The 16,637-nt window shown below is 45.9% G+C and overlaps 6 protein-coding genes across 6 annotated transcripts; 3 read left to right on the top strand and 3 right to left on the bottom strand.

Moving 5' to 3' along the window:
* Positions 1-347: 347 nt before the first annotated feature.
* Positions 348-3,928, top strand: C8R40DRAFT_1226296 (glycosyltransferase family 2 protein). Its single transcript, XM_046233310.1, has 17 exons — positions 348-441; positions 508-649; positions 706-861; positions 924-1,140; positions 1,193-1,310; positions 1,357-1,451; positions 1,504-1,620; positions 1,674-1,764; positions 1,822-1,997; positions 2,049-2,195; positions 2,248-2,427; positions 2,484-2,702; positions 2,756-2,914; positions 2,972-3,219; positions 3,274-3,394; positions 3,443-3,557; positions 3,618-3,928. The coding sequence occupies exons 1-17, from the start codon at positions 360-362 to the stop codon at positions 3,674-3,676; spliced, it is 2,442 nt and encodes an 813-aa protein (XP_046088733.1). The 5' UTR covers positions 348-359; the 3' UTR covers positions 3,677-3,928.
* C8R40DRAFT_1168360 (uncharacterized protein) lies at positions 3,881-8,934 on the bottom strand (the record flags this gene model as incomplete). The annotated part of the gene is made up of 24 exons (XM_046231165.1): positions 3,881-4,094; positions 4,157-4,272; positions 4,330-4,350; positions 4,403-4,530; positions 4,581-5,343; positions 5,399-5,602; positions 5,661-5,684; positions 5,747-5,815; positions 5,874-5,939; positions 5,994-6,071; positions 6,129-6,185; positions 6,247-6,278; positions 6,333-6,734; positions 6,787-7,101; positions 7,159-7,174; positions 7,235-7,336; positions 7,387-7,611; positions 7,665-7,770; positions 7,827-8,040; positions 8,101-8,135; positions 8,185-8,264; positions 8,332-8,475; positions 8,527-8,751; positions 8,815-8,934. The coding sequence occupies 24 exons, from the start codon at positions 8,932-8,934 to the stop codon at positions 3,881-3,883; spliced, it is 3,756 nt and encodes a 1,251-aa protein (XP_046088732.1).
* Positions 8,935-9,040: 106 nt separating this feature from the next.
* Positions 9,041-10,991, top strand: C8R40DRAFT_908958 (uncharacterized protein). The gene is made up of 3 exons (XM_046236648.1): positions 9,041-9,152; positions 9,210-9,934; positions 9,988-10,991. The coding sequence occupies exons 1-3, from the start codon at positions 9,074-9,076 to the stop codon at positions 10,831-10,833; spliced, it is 1,650 nt and encodes a 549-aa protein (XP_046088731.1). The 5' UTR covers positions 9,041-9,073; the 3' UTR covers positions 10,834-10,991.
* Positions 10,992-11,151: 160 nt separating this feature from the next.
* Positions 11,152-12,100, bottom strand: C8R40DRAFT_1263952 (uncharacterized protein). Its single transcript, XM_046233880.1, has 4 exons — positions 11,825-12,100; positions 11,579-11,770; positions 11,392-11,526; positions 11,152-11,338 (listed from the first exon to the last, which is right to left on the bottom strand). The coding sequence occupies exons 1-4, from the start codon at positions 11,979-11,981 to the stop codon at positions 11,262-11,264; spliced, it is 561 nt and encodes a 186-aa protein (XP_046088730.1). The 5' UTR covers positions 11,982-12,100; the 3' UTR covers positions 11,152-11,261.
* Positions 12,101-12,414: 314 nt separating this feature from the next.
* C8R40DRAFT_908644 (uncharacterized protein) lies at positions 12,415-13,857 on the top strand. Its single transcript, XM_046236646.1, has 9 exons — positions 12,415-12,496; positions 12,558-12,662; positions 12,716-12,729; positions 12,782-12,967; positions 13,026-13,056; positions 13,107-13,251; positions 13,313-13,356; positions 13,408-13,459; positions 13,515-13,857. Exons 2-9 carry the CDS (start codon positions 12,607-12,609, stop codon positions 13,713-13,715), a joined length of 729 nt encoding a protein of 242 aa, XP_046088729.1. The 5' UTR covers positions 12,415-12,496; positions 12,558-12,606; the 3' UTR covers positions 13,716-13,857.
* A 2-nt stretch (positions 13,858-13,859) lies between these two features.
* Positions 13,860-16,625, bottom strand: C8R40DRAFT_1159633 (chromatin assembly factor 1 subunit A-domain-containing protein; the record flags this gene model as incomplete). Its single annotated transcript, XM_046229910.1, has 9 exons — positions 13,860-14,287; positions 14,339-15,013; positions 15,070-15,379; positions 15,433-15,474; positions 15,531-15,737; positions 15,796-16,090; positions 16,145-16,256; positions 16,310-16,393; positions 16,526-16,625. The coding sequence occupies 9 exons, from the start codon at positions 16,623-16,625 to the stop codon at positions 13,860-13,862; spliced, it is 2,253 nt and encodes a 750-aa protein (XP_046088728.1).
* Between the last annotated feature and the right edge of the window lie 12 nt (positions 16,626-16,637).

Here is a 16,637-nt window from a genome sequence, read left to right as displayed (position 1 = left end):
TACGACCAACCTCTGACTCAAGTTTCCCAATTCGATCCATATGGAGTTTCCACTGCAGGCCCTTATGCACAGCAGCCAGCAGCTTCAAACTACTACGGAGGCCCTGTAGATGCTTACGGTGCACCAATACATTCACCTCCTCCGGGAGGTTACCACCCTACCTCACCACCACCACCTAATGTTCTGCCTCCGTTTGGTGCTCCAATCCATTCACCTCCTGTACACGACTATCTAAGCTCTCCGCCTCCCCAGAATGCTTACCCTACCTCATATGGTCTTCGCGATGAAGGTTTTACACCTCGGCCCAACTACGGAGATGGTACGTCACTCACCTAAAATTCTCGTCAAATCCTCATGTTATGATTTCAGTTGACGAAAGACAATCTCTCGGTGACGAAGATGGCGATATCCCTCTTTTGAGACGGGATTCACGAGGGAGCGGTATGGGTATCAGAATTCCAGATCATAACCCTACTGGGGGCGAGTTCGCTGGTGGTTTGGGTGGAGAGTTCATAAACGTGGATGCACCAATACCTGGTGCTTATAATGGGGATTGGAATGATGGAGAAGGCGGAGATGGCAACAATATTCGATATGGGAGAATTCCTCAAAGAGTTCCTCGACGATACAAAACTATCAAGAAGGTCGAGTAAGTGCCTTCCAACCATAACTTAGGACGATATGCTTTCCTGACTTTTGTGTTAGACTCTTTCACGGCAACTTTGTCATTGATTCACCTGTCCCTTCGAAGCTTCTCTCTCTTTCCGGTCTCCCTACGGACACCACCAACTTGGACAGGGAATTTACACACATGCGCTACAGTGCCGCCACTTGTGATCCAAACGATTTCAAGGATAGCGGGTAGGAGTTTTCGTTCAACTTTCTATCTGAGGACTTCCCTGACACAATCAAATCTTCCCTAGGTTTACCCTCCGTCAAGTGCACTACGATCCCCCGCGTCGGACCGAGTTGTTTATCGTCTTAACAATGTACAATGAGGACGAGGTCCTTTTCACGCGTTCGATGCAGGGTGTATTCAAGAATATCGCACACCTTTGTAAACGTGACAGGAGTAAGACCTGGGGCAAAGATGGGTGGAAGAAGGTTGTCGTTTGCGTTGTGAGTGATGGTCGAGGAAAAGTGAGTTTTCCATCCAAAACCATTCCCGAAACGCACTCACGGAAATCTATAGATCAATTCGCGAACCCTTTCTGTCCTTGCGGGAATGGGATGCTACCAAGACGGGGTAGCGAAGAATGTGGTCAACCGTATACCTGTGCAAGCTCACGTATACGAATACACGACACATAGTAAGGTTTCAGTAGCCTCCGCGAATTACAACTAATGTCCTTGTAGTATCCATCTCTCCTTCACTCAAAATTGAAGGTGCCGAGAAGAACCATGTACCAGTTCAGGTCATATTCTGCTTGAAGGAAAAGAACCAAAAGAAGGTTTGAGTTTCGCATGCTGTTATAACATCCTTCTGACACGCTTTTGGTACAGATTAACTCTCATCGGTGGTTCTTCAATGCCTTCGGCTCCGTATTGAACCCCAATGTCTGTGTGCTGATCGACGTCGGAACGATGCCTGGCCCAACAAGTATATATCACTTGTGGAAGGTAAGTTCTAGTTCTGCATGTTATGCTCTGCTCATCGCTTACGTTCTCGATAGGCGTTCGACATCAATTCAAATGTCGGTGGGGCCTGTGGTGAAATTGTTGCGCTCAAGGGCAAGCTGGGTGTCAACTTGCTCAATCCACTAGGTCCGTTTTTTTTGGCAGCAAACTATCCTCATAGATCTGATCGTTTGGGATATTCAGTCGCTGCTCAGAATTTCGAATACAAGATGTCCAACATTCTCGATAAACCGTTGGAATCCGTCTTCGGATATATCACAGTGCTGCCAGGTGCCTTCTCCGCATATCGATATATAGCATTGCAGAATGATGCCAAAGGAGAGGGTCCGTTGGCAAAATATTTCTTGGGCGAAAAGATGGTAGGATTCGATTTTCTGTTCATGCTATTTCGTTTCTCATCCTCTTCAAAGCACGGAGCGAATGCTGATATCTTCACTGCAAACATGTATCTTGCCGAGGATCGTATTCTTTGCTGGGAGCTTGTATCCAAGCGAGGCGGTAGCTGGATTCTGCACTATGTCAAGAGCGCGTATGGTGTCACAGATGTTCCAGACCAAGTACGATGATTACTTAAATATCACATTGCTCTTCCCCTAACTGCTTCCGCAGGTTCCGGAGCTCATCTCCCAGCGTCGTCGTTGGTTGAACGGTTCCTTCTTCGCTGGTGTCCACTCAACGCTCCATTTTTACTACATTTATCGGAGCGCACACTCATTCATGAGAAAATTCTGGATTCATGTAGAAATGGTGTATCAAACATTCAATCTAATCTTCAGTTGGTTTGCACTGGTGAGCTCACAGTATAGTCCTACCAGACGTGTGCGACTCACCTGAGTTTTTCATAGGCAAACTACTACATCGCTTTCACCGTGCTTTCAGATTCTTTAGAGGACCCGGATTTCGGCCTCAAAGGTATCAATATCGTCAACATTATCCTCAACTACTTCTACCTCGGATTGCTGGTCATGTGTTTCTTGTTAAGTTTGGGCAATCGACCACAAGGTAGTAAATGGGCATTCACCATAGCACTCATTGGCTTTGGAATCATTACAATATACATGACGGTACGTCCTGGACAATGCGCTTCATCAACTCAACACTTATCATATATTTCAAGGCCTCCGCAATCTTATTGGTGTACAAGGGGATAGAAAATATCATTTCCACTGATGGGCCTATCACCTTGAACAGCCTGTTTACGGACGCCATTTTCAGAGATATTGTAATTAGTTTGGCGGCTACTTATGGTCTTTACCTCTTTGCTAGTATATTATTCGTGGGTTATTCTCTTAATTTTATTCCCGCAATATCTTATTCTGGTGTTTCTTTCTAGTTTGAACCTTGGCATATGATCACATCCTTCATCCAATACCTGCTCATGGCCCCTTCTTACATTGCTGTACTCAACGTTTATGCATTCGCAAACGTGCATGATATTTCTTGGGGTACAAAGGGCGATAACAAGGTGTCTACAGACCTGGGTGTCGTGGAGGTGAAGAAAGACGGCAAAGACGGGAAGACAATGGTGGAGGTGAACGTACCCACAGAAGAGAAGGACATCAACGCTGCGTACGAGGACGCGTAAGTCAAGATTCAAATGGACGATGTTGACTCAGGGTACTCATTTCTTGCTAGATTACATGTTCTTCGTACTAAGGCCCCTAAAGCCGAAGAAAAAGTGGACGAAGCGACTAAGCAAGAGGATTATTACCGCACTTTTCGAACCAATGTCCTATTAGCTTGGACTTTGAGCAATGTAAGTTTCTCGGCTTCATAATCGATGCGCTGGACTGATTTGTCGCAGGGTTTACTCGCTGCTATCATCGTCGAGGCAAACGCTAAAGCATCGGACTCTGGAGCAAATAATTCCGTGAAAGGATACTTAACGTTCTTGTTGTTTTCAGTCGCTGGTTTAGCATGTCAGTTTTGTCGAACGTTCTATGTTACGGATTCGTACTGATCTATGATTGTCCTTGCAGTTGTCCGTTTTGTGGGATCCACGACGTACATGGTTGTCAGGTTGTTTGCTGGAGAGTAGATCTGAGTTGATGGTCAAGTTATCTAACAGGACTTTACTGACGATGTCAAATTCTTTCAATGCTATTTTCTGCCGTTTGCTTCCTTTCTCATGTTATAGTATTTACACAACGTATATCATACCCTCACGTCCAATGAAAACGACAACCAAATCTATGTATAGTAAAACCGTACACCATTTTTCAAGTAAACAAGCTGTAATCTACTAACTCAAGTTCAAAAAGCAAGCAGGGATTGCTGGCAAAGACTTGGGAAATTTCTTCGACAATCCATGGCGATCATGATGTTGAACGATTTCAGTGAGTCTGCCGACTACGTCCTTGTCGATGGTGCACAGATCTTCCAACTGTTGAACTACATAACGGCGAAAGGATGCATATTCTGCTTCGAGGTCCACCATGGCGTTGAAATGTCCTGCACTATTTTTTACGTATCATGTTATAGGATGACCGCAAGTATGAGGTTCAGTCATGACACGAACCTCTCAGCCCGCATCTTGTCAATATCGGCGGCGGCGGCGCGAAGGATGCTGTTTCGACCGATTCGAACTTCTTTCTTGACGCTGTCAAACCGATTCGAGATTTTCGTGATCAATACCTAGGAATTCAACAGTTTCGTTCAACATGATCTATGCGTCGGGAATGTCGTTCAGACCTCTTGAATATCGTGTAGTATCTAATAAGAAGTCAGTAAGGGCTTTGTACACTTAGTAGTAGTGCAATTTCACCTCAACAATATCACTAATCTCAGCATTTTTCTCGTCTCGAAGTGGTCCCCCGTCAGTACGACGCTTCTGAGGAGCAAAGCCGACCACAGAATCTACATTGCTTTTAGCCGCATCACGAAGTTTGCGGACTGCAAGATATAGTTTAAAACAAGTAAGATGCATGATGTCATAATTTTACCGTGATCGTGTTTCTCCGGTTCCCAGCGTCCGTCAAGAACGTTCATTTCAAGAGGGAACTGGGGCCGAGGTGAGAACGCGACGTGCTGTTGATGATGCACACGCTTCTTGAGGGAGGGTGGCGCAAGCGGCGTTCTCTCCAGAGCAAAGCGTAAAGGAGTTGAATATTGAGTATCTTTTTGCGTATCCAAAGCTGTTTGGGGCAATGAGGCAACAGTAGGGAAGATCTTGGGGAGAGCAAGCCCGTTTCCACGTTTCGAATGAGCGTGATGAAGAGGAACACTATCTTTATCTGTGTGCTTTGGAAGACTTGATGGTACTTGTTCAGAATCTGAGAAATGCGTGCGCCGCGGCAGAGCGATAGCTTTGAAAGTTTGAAGTGGAGTGAGTACAGCAGGAGCAACGAGAGGAGCAGAAGAATGGATTTGGGTTTCTTTGGCAACAGGCGTATCGCGTTCTAAGAAATGAGAGGGTGGCATTTGACGAGGATTTTCAGTCATTTGGGGGTTATGGATTCTACGAGGCTTTGATTCTGATGTGGGTTTGAGTGGCTCTGGTCCTTCAGTTATTGACGGTGAAGGGGTAGTAGGTAAGTTTGCAGCTCTCGATTGATGATCATGGGAAGGGGTAGTAGACAAGTTCGCAGTTTTCGGGGAAGGGGAGTCCATAGTAAGATCTATCATTTCGGGACCAAGGGGATCTGCGCTTCTATGTAAATCGGGGTTGGGTCCATCATCGGAATCCGAGCTCTCATCCGGCCCAGGCTACACACATAGAATATGGTGAGCACTTGTGATGATGAGATTGGACAAATAATACCACTTTGAGAGGGATTTCCAAATCGATATAACCGCTATCGAAGTCCTCGAAAGGTAGAACTTGTACAGGCAAGTCGATGCCGGAAGTAGGTTCTTCAAGTCCTCCGAAGACGGAGTCGGGGTTCGTCGGCGAAAAGTTCGTATCATCCTCTTGTTGTTTATTGGAATCAAACATCTCCCAGGGAGCCTGCTTGTCTTTCTTGGCCTTCGTGACCTTGGAAAATTGGCGTTCTGATAAAACCAGGTTCAAGTAAAACACTCACCTTTGGTGCTACAGGTGGATGAGACTGCAGATGAAATGTAAAGCGCTTCGTGGAAGTTGCAAGGAGTAGACGTGATAAGTACACACCTCAATCTCTTGACACGACGGCGTCGTATATATGGGTACCGTATGCGCCTCAATTTTTTCAACGGGAGCCTTCAGGTAGAGTATTAAGGATCAACGTCTTGTTATGTGAAGTCATGATCAACGTTACCTTCTTGTTAAGGATTGCCTTGGGTCTAGATTGAGGATTCTTTGTCTCCTCCTTACTGTTATTCATCTGGAATGGGTAAGGAAATGGACAAATCTTGCTAGTTGTCAAATCGATAAATACCTTGGCAGACGCCTTGCGGAATTGTCCTTCATTCTGCGCCTCGTCAACACTTTCAGCTTGTTGATCATCCACATTGGTCTAACGAAGGTAAGTGACTATCGCTAAATTTTAGTCTTCGCATGCAGTTGAGCTCACTTGTTTACCCGCAACACGAGCAGAACGCCGAGTGGGCTTGGCATCTTCGACAGTGACCTGAATGGGAGGGCGTCCATCATAAATTGAGATGAAAGTTGAGGGAACAATTTGAACACACCGATTCATGCTTGGGTCTTGTCGTCGTTTTCTCTGGGATTTTGTTCAGCTACAAAGAACAGTCTTTCCAAAGGTGAATCAACACACGAGGGGCCTTTCCTTTTGAGTTCGGTCTCATCTTTGTTGTAGGCACCGTCACATCCTTCTTTGCAGTCCTCCCTTTCATTGCAGCAGCCACTATCCCAGGTCTCGTGACACCACCAAGAGTCTTCGCGGTCGTTTTTGTTATGATCGGTTTCGGAATCGAATCCAAGTCGTCATCAGGAGAGTCCTGAGCTAGAGGGGGTGAAGATGTGCGCCCCCGCTCTCTCCTTCCGTATCGCTTCGCGTGACGCGTCGTCTTAGCTGAAGAAGTTGTGTTGAATTCAGGGTCTAGGCGCGCGCGTTTCAATGCTTGATCGGTGTTTTTGTCTATCTCGGGCGCTTTCCTTTTGAATCCAGATTTCTTCGAATGAAGGTTCGGTGTTTCTTTGCGCTTCGTCAACAGGTCTCAAGACACGAACATCAAAATCAATATTCATAGGTCTGTTCTTTTACTCACCGTTTTCCTTACCACTGCTGTGGTCCACCTTCTTACGACTTTCATTGTGAGGGGAGAGCTTATTTTCGCTCTTTACAACGGCTTGTTCAGTGATACGGTTCTGGAGGGGTATAGGCTTCCTCTTCGGCGACGGCTCATCCTCCAGCTCGTCGTCTGATTGAACGATCTTTCTTCCCTTCTTGGGCGGCTTTCCGGGACCTTGGGTTGGTTCTTGTAAATCAACATTCAATGCCTGCGCCGTGAGTGCATTCTTGGGAAGGATCGGGGAGCTGGACGGGACCAATATCGTGTCCGAAGGTGTCAATTCTTTGAGGACTGACATAGAATCATGAATGAGTAGATGAAATCTTCGACAAATGCCACATGAATTACTTTGTCGACTCTTTTCCTGATATTGTAATGTAAGCGGGTTAACATGATGCTCTTAGGACGACTTAGCGAAACTCACAGGAAATGACCGTGGCGGATCTTCAGGCTGATTTGAGAAATTCAATGGGCCATCTGAAACTGCAAGTGATATCTTTCGCTCAGTCTGATCAAACCGAGATGCCTGAAAGAAGGGTCAAAACCATCCTCAAGTGATATTTCAAACAAACACACTAGACCTCTCGCCTCAAGGGCTTTCAGAAAATCGTCACGTTCGTGTCGTGGAACATCAACCGTTAAAGTAACGGCTTCAGGTTCAGGAACGTCCTTGCCAACGGTAGGAGGAGCAGTGAGTTCAAAATTGAAAGTAGTTGTTAATATCGAAGGCTGCGAATATCGAGAGTATCGAATCTTGACGATGTTATGATACACTATATGACAAGTATCGATTGCGTCGCCCTAAAGGCACTCGCTGAGGAAGATACTCTTGGAAAGTGTCCGATAAAACGTACCACATCTTTATTGTACGTCAAACCACGTTGGTCCACAAAAAGGGTCTCCGATGGACAAGGAGAATTATTTGAAAGTGTGGCATTGAGAATGGAAATTGGTTGAGGGCTAAGGTGAGCATTATACATCAGGTAAGATGCAATTGAGCGATGAATTAAACCCACAATCTGACGCTCATTTGAGCAAAAGTTTTCACTACTTTTGGAAAAAGGTCTTCCCAAGTTTGATTTTTCAGAGAGGCAATGATTTCTTTCAGCTCCTGATGCCGCGAAAAGAGCGCTGGATTGAATACGCTATCGACAAAGAGGCTGCATTCGTCCGGGTTCTCAGGCAAAAGTTTTTCAAACAGCTCGAAGAGTGCTTCCAGATGAAGATAAGCTAGGAAGCCAAAATCAAAATAGTGTTATAATGGGTAAATTGCAAAAAGGAAACACATACCTCTGGCCCTTGCTATCTCCAGGCCAAAACGTGCACTGGGAGGGAGAAGTCATCAACAATTTCCAAGTTTGGTAAGAGACGAACCCTCCGAGAAGTTTAGGGTCACGAAGCCTTTTCTGCAAGATTTTATGATTCTTCACGGTGTCGGAAAGGATAATATAGACCTATTACGATCATAGAGTGTGCATATATTGAGTTGTAATGACTAGACGTAAGACGATATGCACTAACAGTGGTCTTGAGCTCGAAATCGATCTCTTCATAGTTCGGGCTTGGGTCAGAAGGAAAAAAATGTCGACATAGAACTGGGAACATATATTCTGCAATGGATTTGTTGATTTCATGATCCGAATCTTGAGTTTCTTCGAGATAGTCCTACAGTGATAATATTATTAGGCCGAAAACTACATTCTGAGATGAGCACACCAGTATTCCTGATAGGATAGATTTCTGAACATGCTCCCAAGATTGTAATATGGAAAACTTGTTCTTGATAACTTTCTGGGATTGTTTCTGGGATTGTATGCAGTCGAACAGTGCACAAGCAAATTGTAACGTTTCGAGAAGAAGAGTTTTATAAAGTAGCGTGAACTCTTTCCGGAAATATACGCATGTCTCGGCGACAAATGGAAGATCCAATGAAGACGATTCCTTGTAGAAGACGCGAGTTAGTCACCCAAGGTTTCAAAATCCGGAAATCAAAAAGCTCCTCACAAGCTTTACAAAGATTGAAGATAGCTTGCTGATAACGGGCTTCAGTTCATGGCGCCTCCTGGTTTTCGTCTTCAAGTTCTGGAAAGCTGACCTCATGTCAGCCCAAATAACGCCGGCCATGGTGGATGAGAGGAAACCTTCAGCAAGCGCGACTAAATCTAATCTTATCACCGGTAAGGGTTGGTAAGCGGCTCACAGCTGCCGGTTCAAGCCACCTCCTTACGAACTTGAACTGTACAGTTTATCGTGAGTCGGAACGATGCAGATTGGAGCTTCCTCGCAATCTACCTCATACCAACATCATCATTATCATCAGCAAGTTCATGCACTTGCTTCTGGTTAGCGCTATGATCTCCCACCATATAACCCTTATACTAACTTGATCTATGATCCAGCTGCCGACGACCAAGAGCGCAAACGACGTTATCTATCATTTTTGCCACCACCACAAGTCATCGAAATATGTTTGACATTTGACATACATATACCTGCTTCGGTCAAGGCTACAGTATGGCCTGCAAACCTGGATGAAGCCATAGCTGCTCTACAGAAAGCCCTCGATGAAAAGTCAACTCCTCCGCTAAATACATCTTCATCGGCAGATCTTAATCCCAAGTCGTCAGATCCCTCCAACGCATCTCACATCGCCACGGAAGCACCCGGTCCTCCAGGATCCTCGTCTCTTACTTCTACTCCTTTCGGGTCTATTCCTCATCCCGCACAACGTTTTACTTTCGCAAACCAACCTGCATACCCACACACACCGTACTATCCTCAGACTTCATGGTCGTCGTATTCACAGCCTCCATATGGCATCACACAACCTTACGCACCACCACCTCCTCCTCCGATACATCGTCAACCTCAATATCCGGAAGCACAGTCGTCCGATGAGATGCCCGGGTACGAAGACATGATCGTTGAGGCGCTTAACGACGTTCAGGATCCGGAGGGCCTCGCGCCTAAGGACATATACACTTGGATGGTCAATCATTATCGCGTGCAAGCAAATTTTCGTCCGTCTGCAAGTCAAGCGCTACAGAAAGCATTTAAGCGCGGGAGATTTGAAAAGAGTCTTTCTGGTAAATACCGATTAAATCCTAATTGGAAGGGTGGTAATGTACGTCTTTCAACTCATGGAATACTGGTTCCCAAACCTTATCTGCCATTTAGACCACTCGAAGAACAACTCGGCGCCCCCAATCGCACTCTTCCACCTCGTTACCACCTCCGCCTCATCAAACACTACAACATCCGTTCACCGGTGCATTGCATTCTACCAACAAAATGCCGACGTTCTCACAATCATCCTACATGTTTTCCACCCCTCCTCCCCCAAGCATTATCCAAACACATCCTTCCCAAGACGATCCAGCGATTGACCTCGGCGATGCGTTCGAGGCTGCTCAGCATATCTTAAAAGCCCTCAACTTTGGTGTAGATCTGTCAAAAGTCCCACAGGAAGCCGAAGCGGGCTCAACATTTTCCCCGCCAGTCCCAAATTCGCAATCAATAACAGGAGCAGTGACTGTCGATGTCGCGAATCCTTCTATTACAGGCGGAATGAATTCAGACGGTGTTCGCGCCGAGCTACAAGTACAACTAGTACTTCTTGCGGCGCAACTCTCGGAGATGGCCAGTGTTCCCTCCGAAATCACCAGCGCAAGCTCTGCCGTTTTGATAACAGCAAGTACAAGTGCCGGGAATGAGGGTGCTTCGTATGGTGATGCATCATCACAATCGTTATTGGCCACATCCCCCGCCCCCGTTTCCTATTCAGATCGACCCAACTCCAAAGCAGATACTGGGGGAACGCTGCCACAAGCGGCGCCGCCGGAGACACCACGAGATGCTCGTTCTTTCTCTGAAGCGCAATCAGAAGTAGCAGCCCTCCCGCCGAATGGTCAAATTCACGTCCCCACAGTGTCTTCGTCTGCATCAACATCGACGCAGGAAATCATTCCGATGCACGATGTTGATGATTCTGACGACGATGATATGGACGAGGTTATTGTGTAGTAGTTGTTGTGTAGCGGCATTAGCAATCTTAGGCTGAATATGTGGAATATTGAATATTTCCTCTTAATAATTCGATTCTGTACCGCTTCGTGAGCTAATTTTAGACTCCAATACGTGGATCCGTCAATCCCTTCAAAATAAATCGAGTTGACCCTTCGAAAGCTACATAGGCATCCAACGTTTCTGTCTTCGGTATGGTACCAAGGTGAGAAAATGTAGATTATACGTACGCTGCTCAGACCAGGTTACAATATGCCAAAGATTTAGCCCTGCTCAGCCAAGGATGGCCCTGGATGGCCATTCTATAGTGCCACTGCTAATAGTTTATGGACGATCAGATTCGTGCAATGGAAAAGAAAACACAAATACATCCGAGTCAATGATTATTTTTACATTATATACGCGCTACATCAGTAACGAGCTCGCGTCTACACAGATTCATCATTACCGTGTTCGCGAAGGAACTCCCTGGCATGAGCCTTGGCCTCTGCCGAAACTCTAGGGTCTTGAGAAACACCATTAGAACCAGAGATATTCGAATAGAATTAATAGACACACTGTTCAAAGCAGCTTTGTAACCGGCCAGTACTCTTGTTTGATGCTCATCTGATGTATGTCCAAGGTCGACTTCAATCCCAGCAGCTTCGAGAACCTCTCGCGCATGCGCCTTAGCCGCACTGGAAGTTTGATTATCTGCACAAGAGTCAATCTAAACGCGTTGTACACAGTACAAATCTTAACTTACTTGTCAGCGTTGCTTTATAGCCACCAAGCACTCTATTAGTTTCTTCGTCATAAGACGGAGCTTCCGTTTCAGTAGCTGAGCCCATATTCTCCAATCGTTGCTGAGCATTGGCCTTAGCCTCTTCGGAGACGTTTGGGTTGTGTAGTGCGGCTTTGAGGCCGCCAGCGACGTGATGTTGGTGCTGTTCAGATGCTGAACAGTGATCCCGGTGAGCATCAGAATAAAAAATTGAAGTAGGAGACTTGCCAGAAGACATTGAAATTTGAAGATTGTTTGATAGAAGGTCGTGTAGATTGATCGTTAGGTAGGTTGGTCGTTGTGTAGCTATTGAGGGAACTGCAGGGCCTTTTATAACCTCTTCTTGGCTTCTGACATCATGGGTAGCAAAGTAGCAATAGGACATAGAAACAGTTATTGAGTGGAGCTGTGCCGCGATGATTTACACAGAAATGACGACCTTTTGGAGCGCATAGAGTTATGATAAAGAGCAGGGATCATGATGATGGAGATCTTCAATTTAACTTACTTGGAGCAGGGAAGGCGATCATGTGGTCGAGGGTGTTGCATCATTCGATGGCGAATCTACATTTACTCTTATATTCGAAGTTGTGAAACCTGGGTTGAGATAGAGAAAGAGAATGATGAGCGTGCATCGAGCCAACGAAAGGACTGGCAGGGCAAGGTATATATTATGGTAATGAACATTGGCACATTCCGAGCAACCACACTACTTAAAAGTGCATATCTATATTGGCCTTTCGAATCCTCCTGAACTTATGTGCTTTTTTGACAAATCTTGCCTTTCTTGCTTCCTACGGCCGTACTACATATTCTACTACAGTAGGCGGGGCTTCCCTCGGAATGGGCAGAGAGGGCGTCGGGCGACATACAGTGACTATCGCTGATTGCGACTCCCGCGTGAATATTTCCTTTGTGGTCTCATTGAAAACAACGTTGGCCAATCATCGTTCCAAATCAGAACCTATAAAATCTCAGTTGACTCGCCATAACTGTGAGGTCTTCGAAATATGTCCATCGCACAAAATTTTGTCAAACACGGCAAGAAAATCCTTGCTATCGGAAGGCAAGTCTATCTTTCTCTTTCAAGAGCTCAAAATTTAGTCTACATATACATAGAAACTATGACGCCCGTAACGTTTTAAGATTCCTTACAAGAATCGACCAACTTGATAGTTATTATAGACATCAAAGAGTTGGGAAACCCACCCAACGCCGAGCCGTGGTTTTTCCTCAAGCCCACCACTTCGTATTTGCGGAATGGCGGAACCGTTCTGATTCCTGAAGGTGTACAGATGCATCATGAAATTGAACTTGGTGTGGTCATTGGGAAAGATGGCAAGGATGTCAAAAGAGAGGATTGGGACCAGTGTACGAAACTTTCGTTCCTGTCTTTCGCCTTATCGTTGTTCTCATCGCGATCTTGTAGATGTTGCAGGATATGCTCTCGGAATCGACATGTAAGTTGTTCAAAAACAATATGCCGTTCAGATCACTGTACATTTATCAGGACCGCCCGGAACTTTCAACAACTTGTCAAAGCGAAATCTTTGCCTTGGACAAGCGCGAAAGGCTTCGATACATTCTGTCCTATCTCTGATTTTATTCCAAAGGAGAACATAAAGGATCCAATGAATCTCGTTCTGTGGATAAAGGTGCGTCAGGAGTATCATCCATAAAATCATTGAAGAAACCTCATCTCCGACGTCATGGAAGATAAACGGAGAAGAAAGGCAACGGGGGAACACCGCAGAAATGATGTGCGCATCCCCTCCCCCTCTAGCTCAAACATCTTCCAACATTTTTTGTAGATATGACATCCCTGAGCTCATACGGCACTGCTCAAGTATTATGACCCTTCAGGCATTATCGCATTTCGTGTATTCTATGTATCTCTCTGACCTTTGTATGGACACAGGAAGGGGACCTTATACTTACTGGCACACCCGCAGGTGCATTAGGACTCGTCGTTCACGGAGACAAGATATCCGCTGGACTGGAAACACCCGAAGGAGAGGTGTTAACAAGCTGGGATGGTAATGCAGCAGATCGCGTGGGTGGATACGTTTTCATCCAGAATGCATATGTGGCTGGCCAGGCGCGCGTTTTGCAGCAATAAATCACGATGTCTATCTGGCGTTAAATCATACAAAAACCCATCCAATGTACGCAATAGTTATCAACTACAAGTTCAAATCCGGGCAGAAGCTGCCTTGTTCGACTGTTCCACCTCTCGAGTTAGTTTGACATCTATGTCAAAAAGTCAAGCAATACCCACAGGATGATTTTCCTTTACCACCCAAAACTTCCGGACCTTACATTTCTCCCCTACCTCCCGAATCTTAGCTTCAATTGCATTCTTCTTCACTTTGTGTTCCCGTAGCTCCTGTGAGACTGCCTCAACGAGTACCGTCAGGTTAGCAGCCTGAGCAGTGTTGATCTTAGACAGCAGTATGGGTAGGTGTTCATCGGGGAAAGCTGTCTTGGGAGTGAATGCGGGCTTCTTTGGTCCTGATGGAGCAACGACGGGTGCTGGCGAAGATCCAGTATCAGATCCCTTCGCTGTGCTAGCCTGGACAATGTGATTTGGTAATGCAGGAACGGCAAAACCTTTCTCGGATGCTCTGACTGATTTTTGTTCCTCCGCTGCGAAAGAAACGAAAGTAAAAGGATCGATGGGAAAAGGAGTGTCTGATTTGCAATGTTAAAGGTGAATCGAACCGAAATACAATGGTACATTACCGTTAAGAAGACGAATGCGGAATGGGTCGAACATGCTTTCATTTTGGCCGATGGAATTTTCCCAGCACGGACCTTTCGCAAAAGGGACAAGCGGGACAACAACCTTGCGCTTTTTGACGGTTTGGGGAGGAGCATCATCGGCCCTGCGTTTCGGCAATGGATTGAATATTGGCGAGCCTGCGCGCTCATCAGCAGGAATGTCCTCTTCAACTTCGTCGTCTTCTACGAGCCAATCGTCAATATCCGAGTCTTGGTCCTCAGTAGCCGCATCATCTTCAGCATCATCCATAACATCATCGACATCACCCGCTGGCTCTTCCTCCCAGTCCTCGCCACTGTCATATCCATAATCGAGTTCCAGGACGTCTTTCGCAAATGGAGTCCGAGCTCCTATCAATCGGGAGCTTCTAGTCCAAGTACCGTAGTATCCTGGTCGTGAATCCTCATCAAAGATGAATACCTTGCCAGGAATAAGGATGCGATCGGAAAGCTTGTTGTGTATCTTTCGCACAGACGACGTATCTCCAAAGACTTCTACTTCCGAGAGTTGTTTCATGAGATCTCGCACGGAAACTGGGCAGTAGGTCTTCATTCCATGTGTTGCTGATTTGGGTGGACGCTTCCACGTCTTTGAAACGGGTGGCGGTAACGCTGAAAGAATATGAGATAGACGTTCTGGTTGAATGATGAGTGGGCGACGGTGAGTTTAAGATTAGTGAAAAAATCCGTACCTCGGGCACTCGTATTGACGGCATCGGCGTTTGTCGATGCAACCGGAGGGCTCGCATCTTCGTCTACGATAATGACATCGTCGCGTGTTCCTGCGGTCGGTTTGCGTTCGAGGAACGCATTTATTGGAGCCAAGTGAGCACCTTTCTTCAGTGTAAAGGGCTTAAAGGTCTTGTCAAAGTCCGAACAGCTAGTCGAAGGTCCAGCGATAGCTGATACAGATACTTTACTGGATGATGTCTTGAGGTTGAACTTGGATTTGGTGAAGAAACTACTCATGAGAGATTTTTGAGCATCCTTTTCCTTCTTCGCCTATTATTATTCATTCAGCAAAAATCACAACGTCTGCGGAAGGAAATCTATACCTTCTCTGCATCCTTTTTTGGCCTACCGACCTTTACCTTGATCTGCTCCATTTATGTATTAAGGAGAAAGAACTTTTGAAGGATGAAAAAGAACTTACATCCCCGTTCTCTGTCCCGTTAGCCTCGGGTGGGTCTAGGCTATGAGTACTGCTAGAGGCTTGTCCCGGGCTTTGCATTGTTGTCGGAATAACAACGGCTTTACCCTTGTCATTATTTTGAACTTTGATGTTAGCTTTAAGATGAAGAATGCTACGTTGTTCTTCCTCCGGTATAGCTCTGAAGATTATCATCAGATCGTTCTTCGCCTGCACACCATATCTGAATAAAACACATGCTAACACAATAAAAGCGATGGGAACGCACCTTGACCCTCTCTGCTAATCGATTCGACGCTTTCTCCTGTGCATTTTTAGGTAACCAGTGTCGATACGACTCCCTCACTTCCCAACGCCAAACACAAGTCGAGGCTGGAGCTTTGACTCCTAGATCAGTTTCTATTCCATAATTATTGCGTTGCGCTACTGTCTGGATCGCAACCTCTATGATAGATGAAGGGAGTAGAAGAGCACGCGAATGCGCGTCGCCTTCATCACCATCATCGTCTGGGGGAAGAAGTTGAGAGTGTAGGTGCTTTGCTAGAGCGGAGAGGGTCTTGTCGCTACAATGTTGGTTTGGTAAGCCTTGATAACACGGAAGGATTGTCCAGGCGCACCTCTCGTGCACTAATTTCGCGATAAGCGGCTTATATTCGTCTGAGATATTGACTAGAGCCGATCCATGGTTGTTTATAAGCCCTTGGATCATTTCTCTGAAATTCACCAACTCTAATATCATAGGTGAACGGCAAATCATGAATAGAAACGCGTAGGCCACGGACCTTGCAATGTTTCCGAGTGTTTTTCGAACGAGAGAGGCTTCTGCTTGAACAGAACCTTTCCGTTCTTCAACTCGACGAGAGATGCTTTCCCCAATACCTCTATTGACGCGTTATTTAATTCGATGCACGCGCTTTTTTCGAAAATCAATACCTGAGTTGATAGCTAAAGAAGACATTCCAGTGGATGATCTGACAGGAAGCAGGAGTTGAATTCACCTTTGCTGCTTGAGGGGTTGGACATGCCGGTCAAACGATTTTTCGACGTGAGGGGAACAGAGTCAACAGACATAAGTTCTTTTGTCACACTCGAGGTCATTGGTCACGCGGT

This window comes from Lentinula edodes (genome assembly GCF_021015755.1).
Source record: "Lentinula edodes strain Le(Bin) 0899 ss11 chromosome Unknown C8R40scaffold_9, whole genome shotgun sequence".
Taxonomy (NCBI): domain Eukaryota; kingdom Fungi; phylum Basidiomycota; class Agaricomycetes; order Agaricales; family Omphalotaceae; genus Lentinula; species Lentinula edodes.
This window is presented reverse-complemented; position numbering and strand designations above follow the sequence as displayed.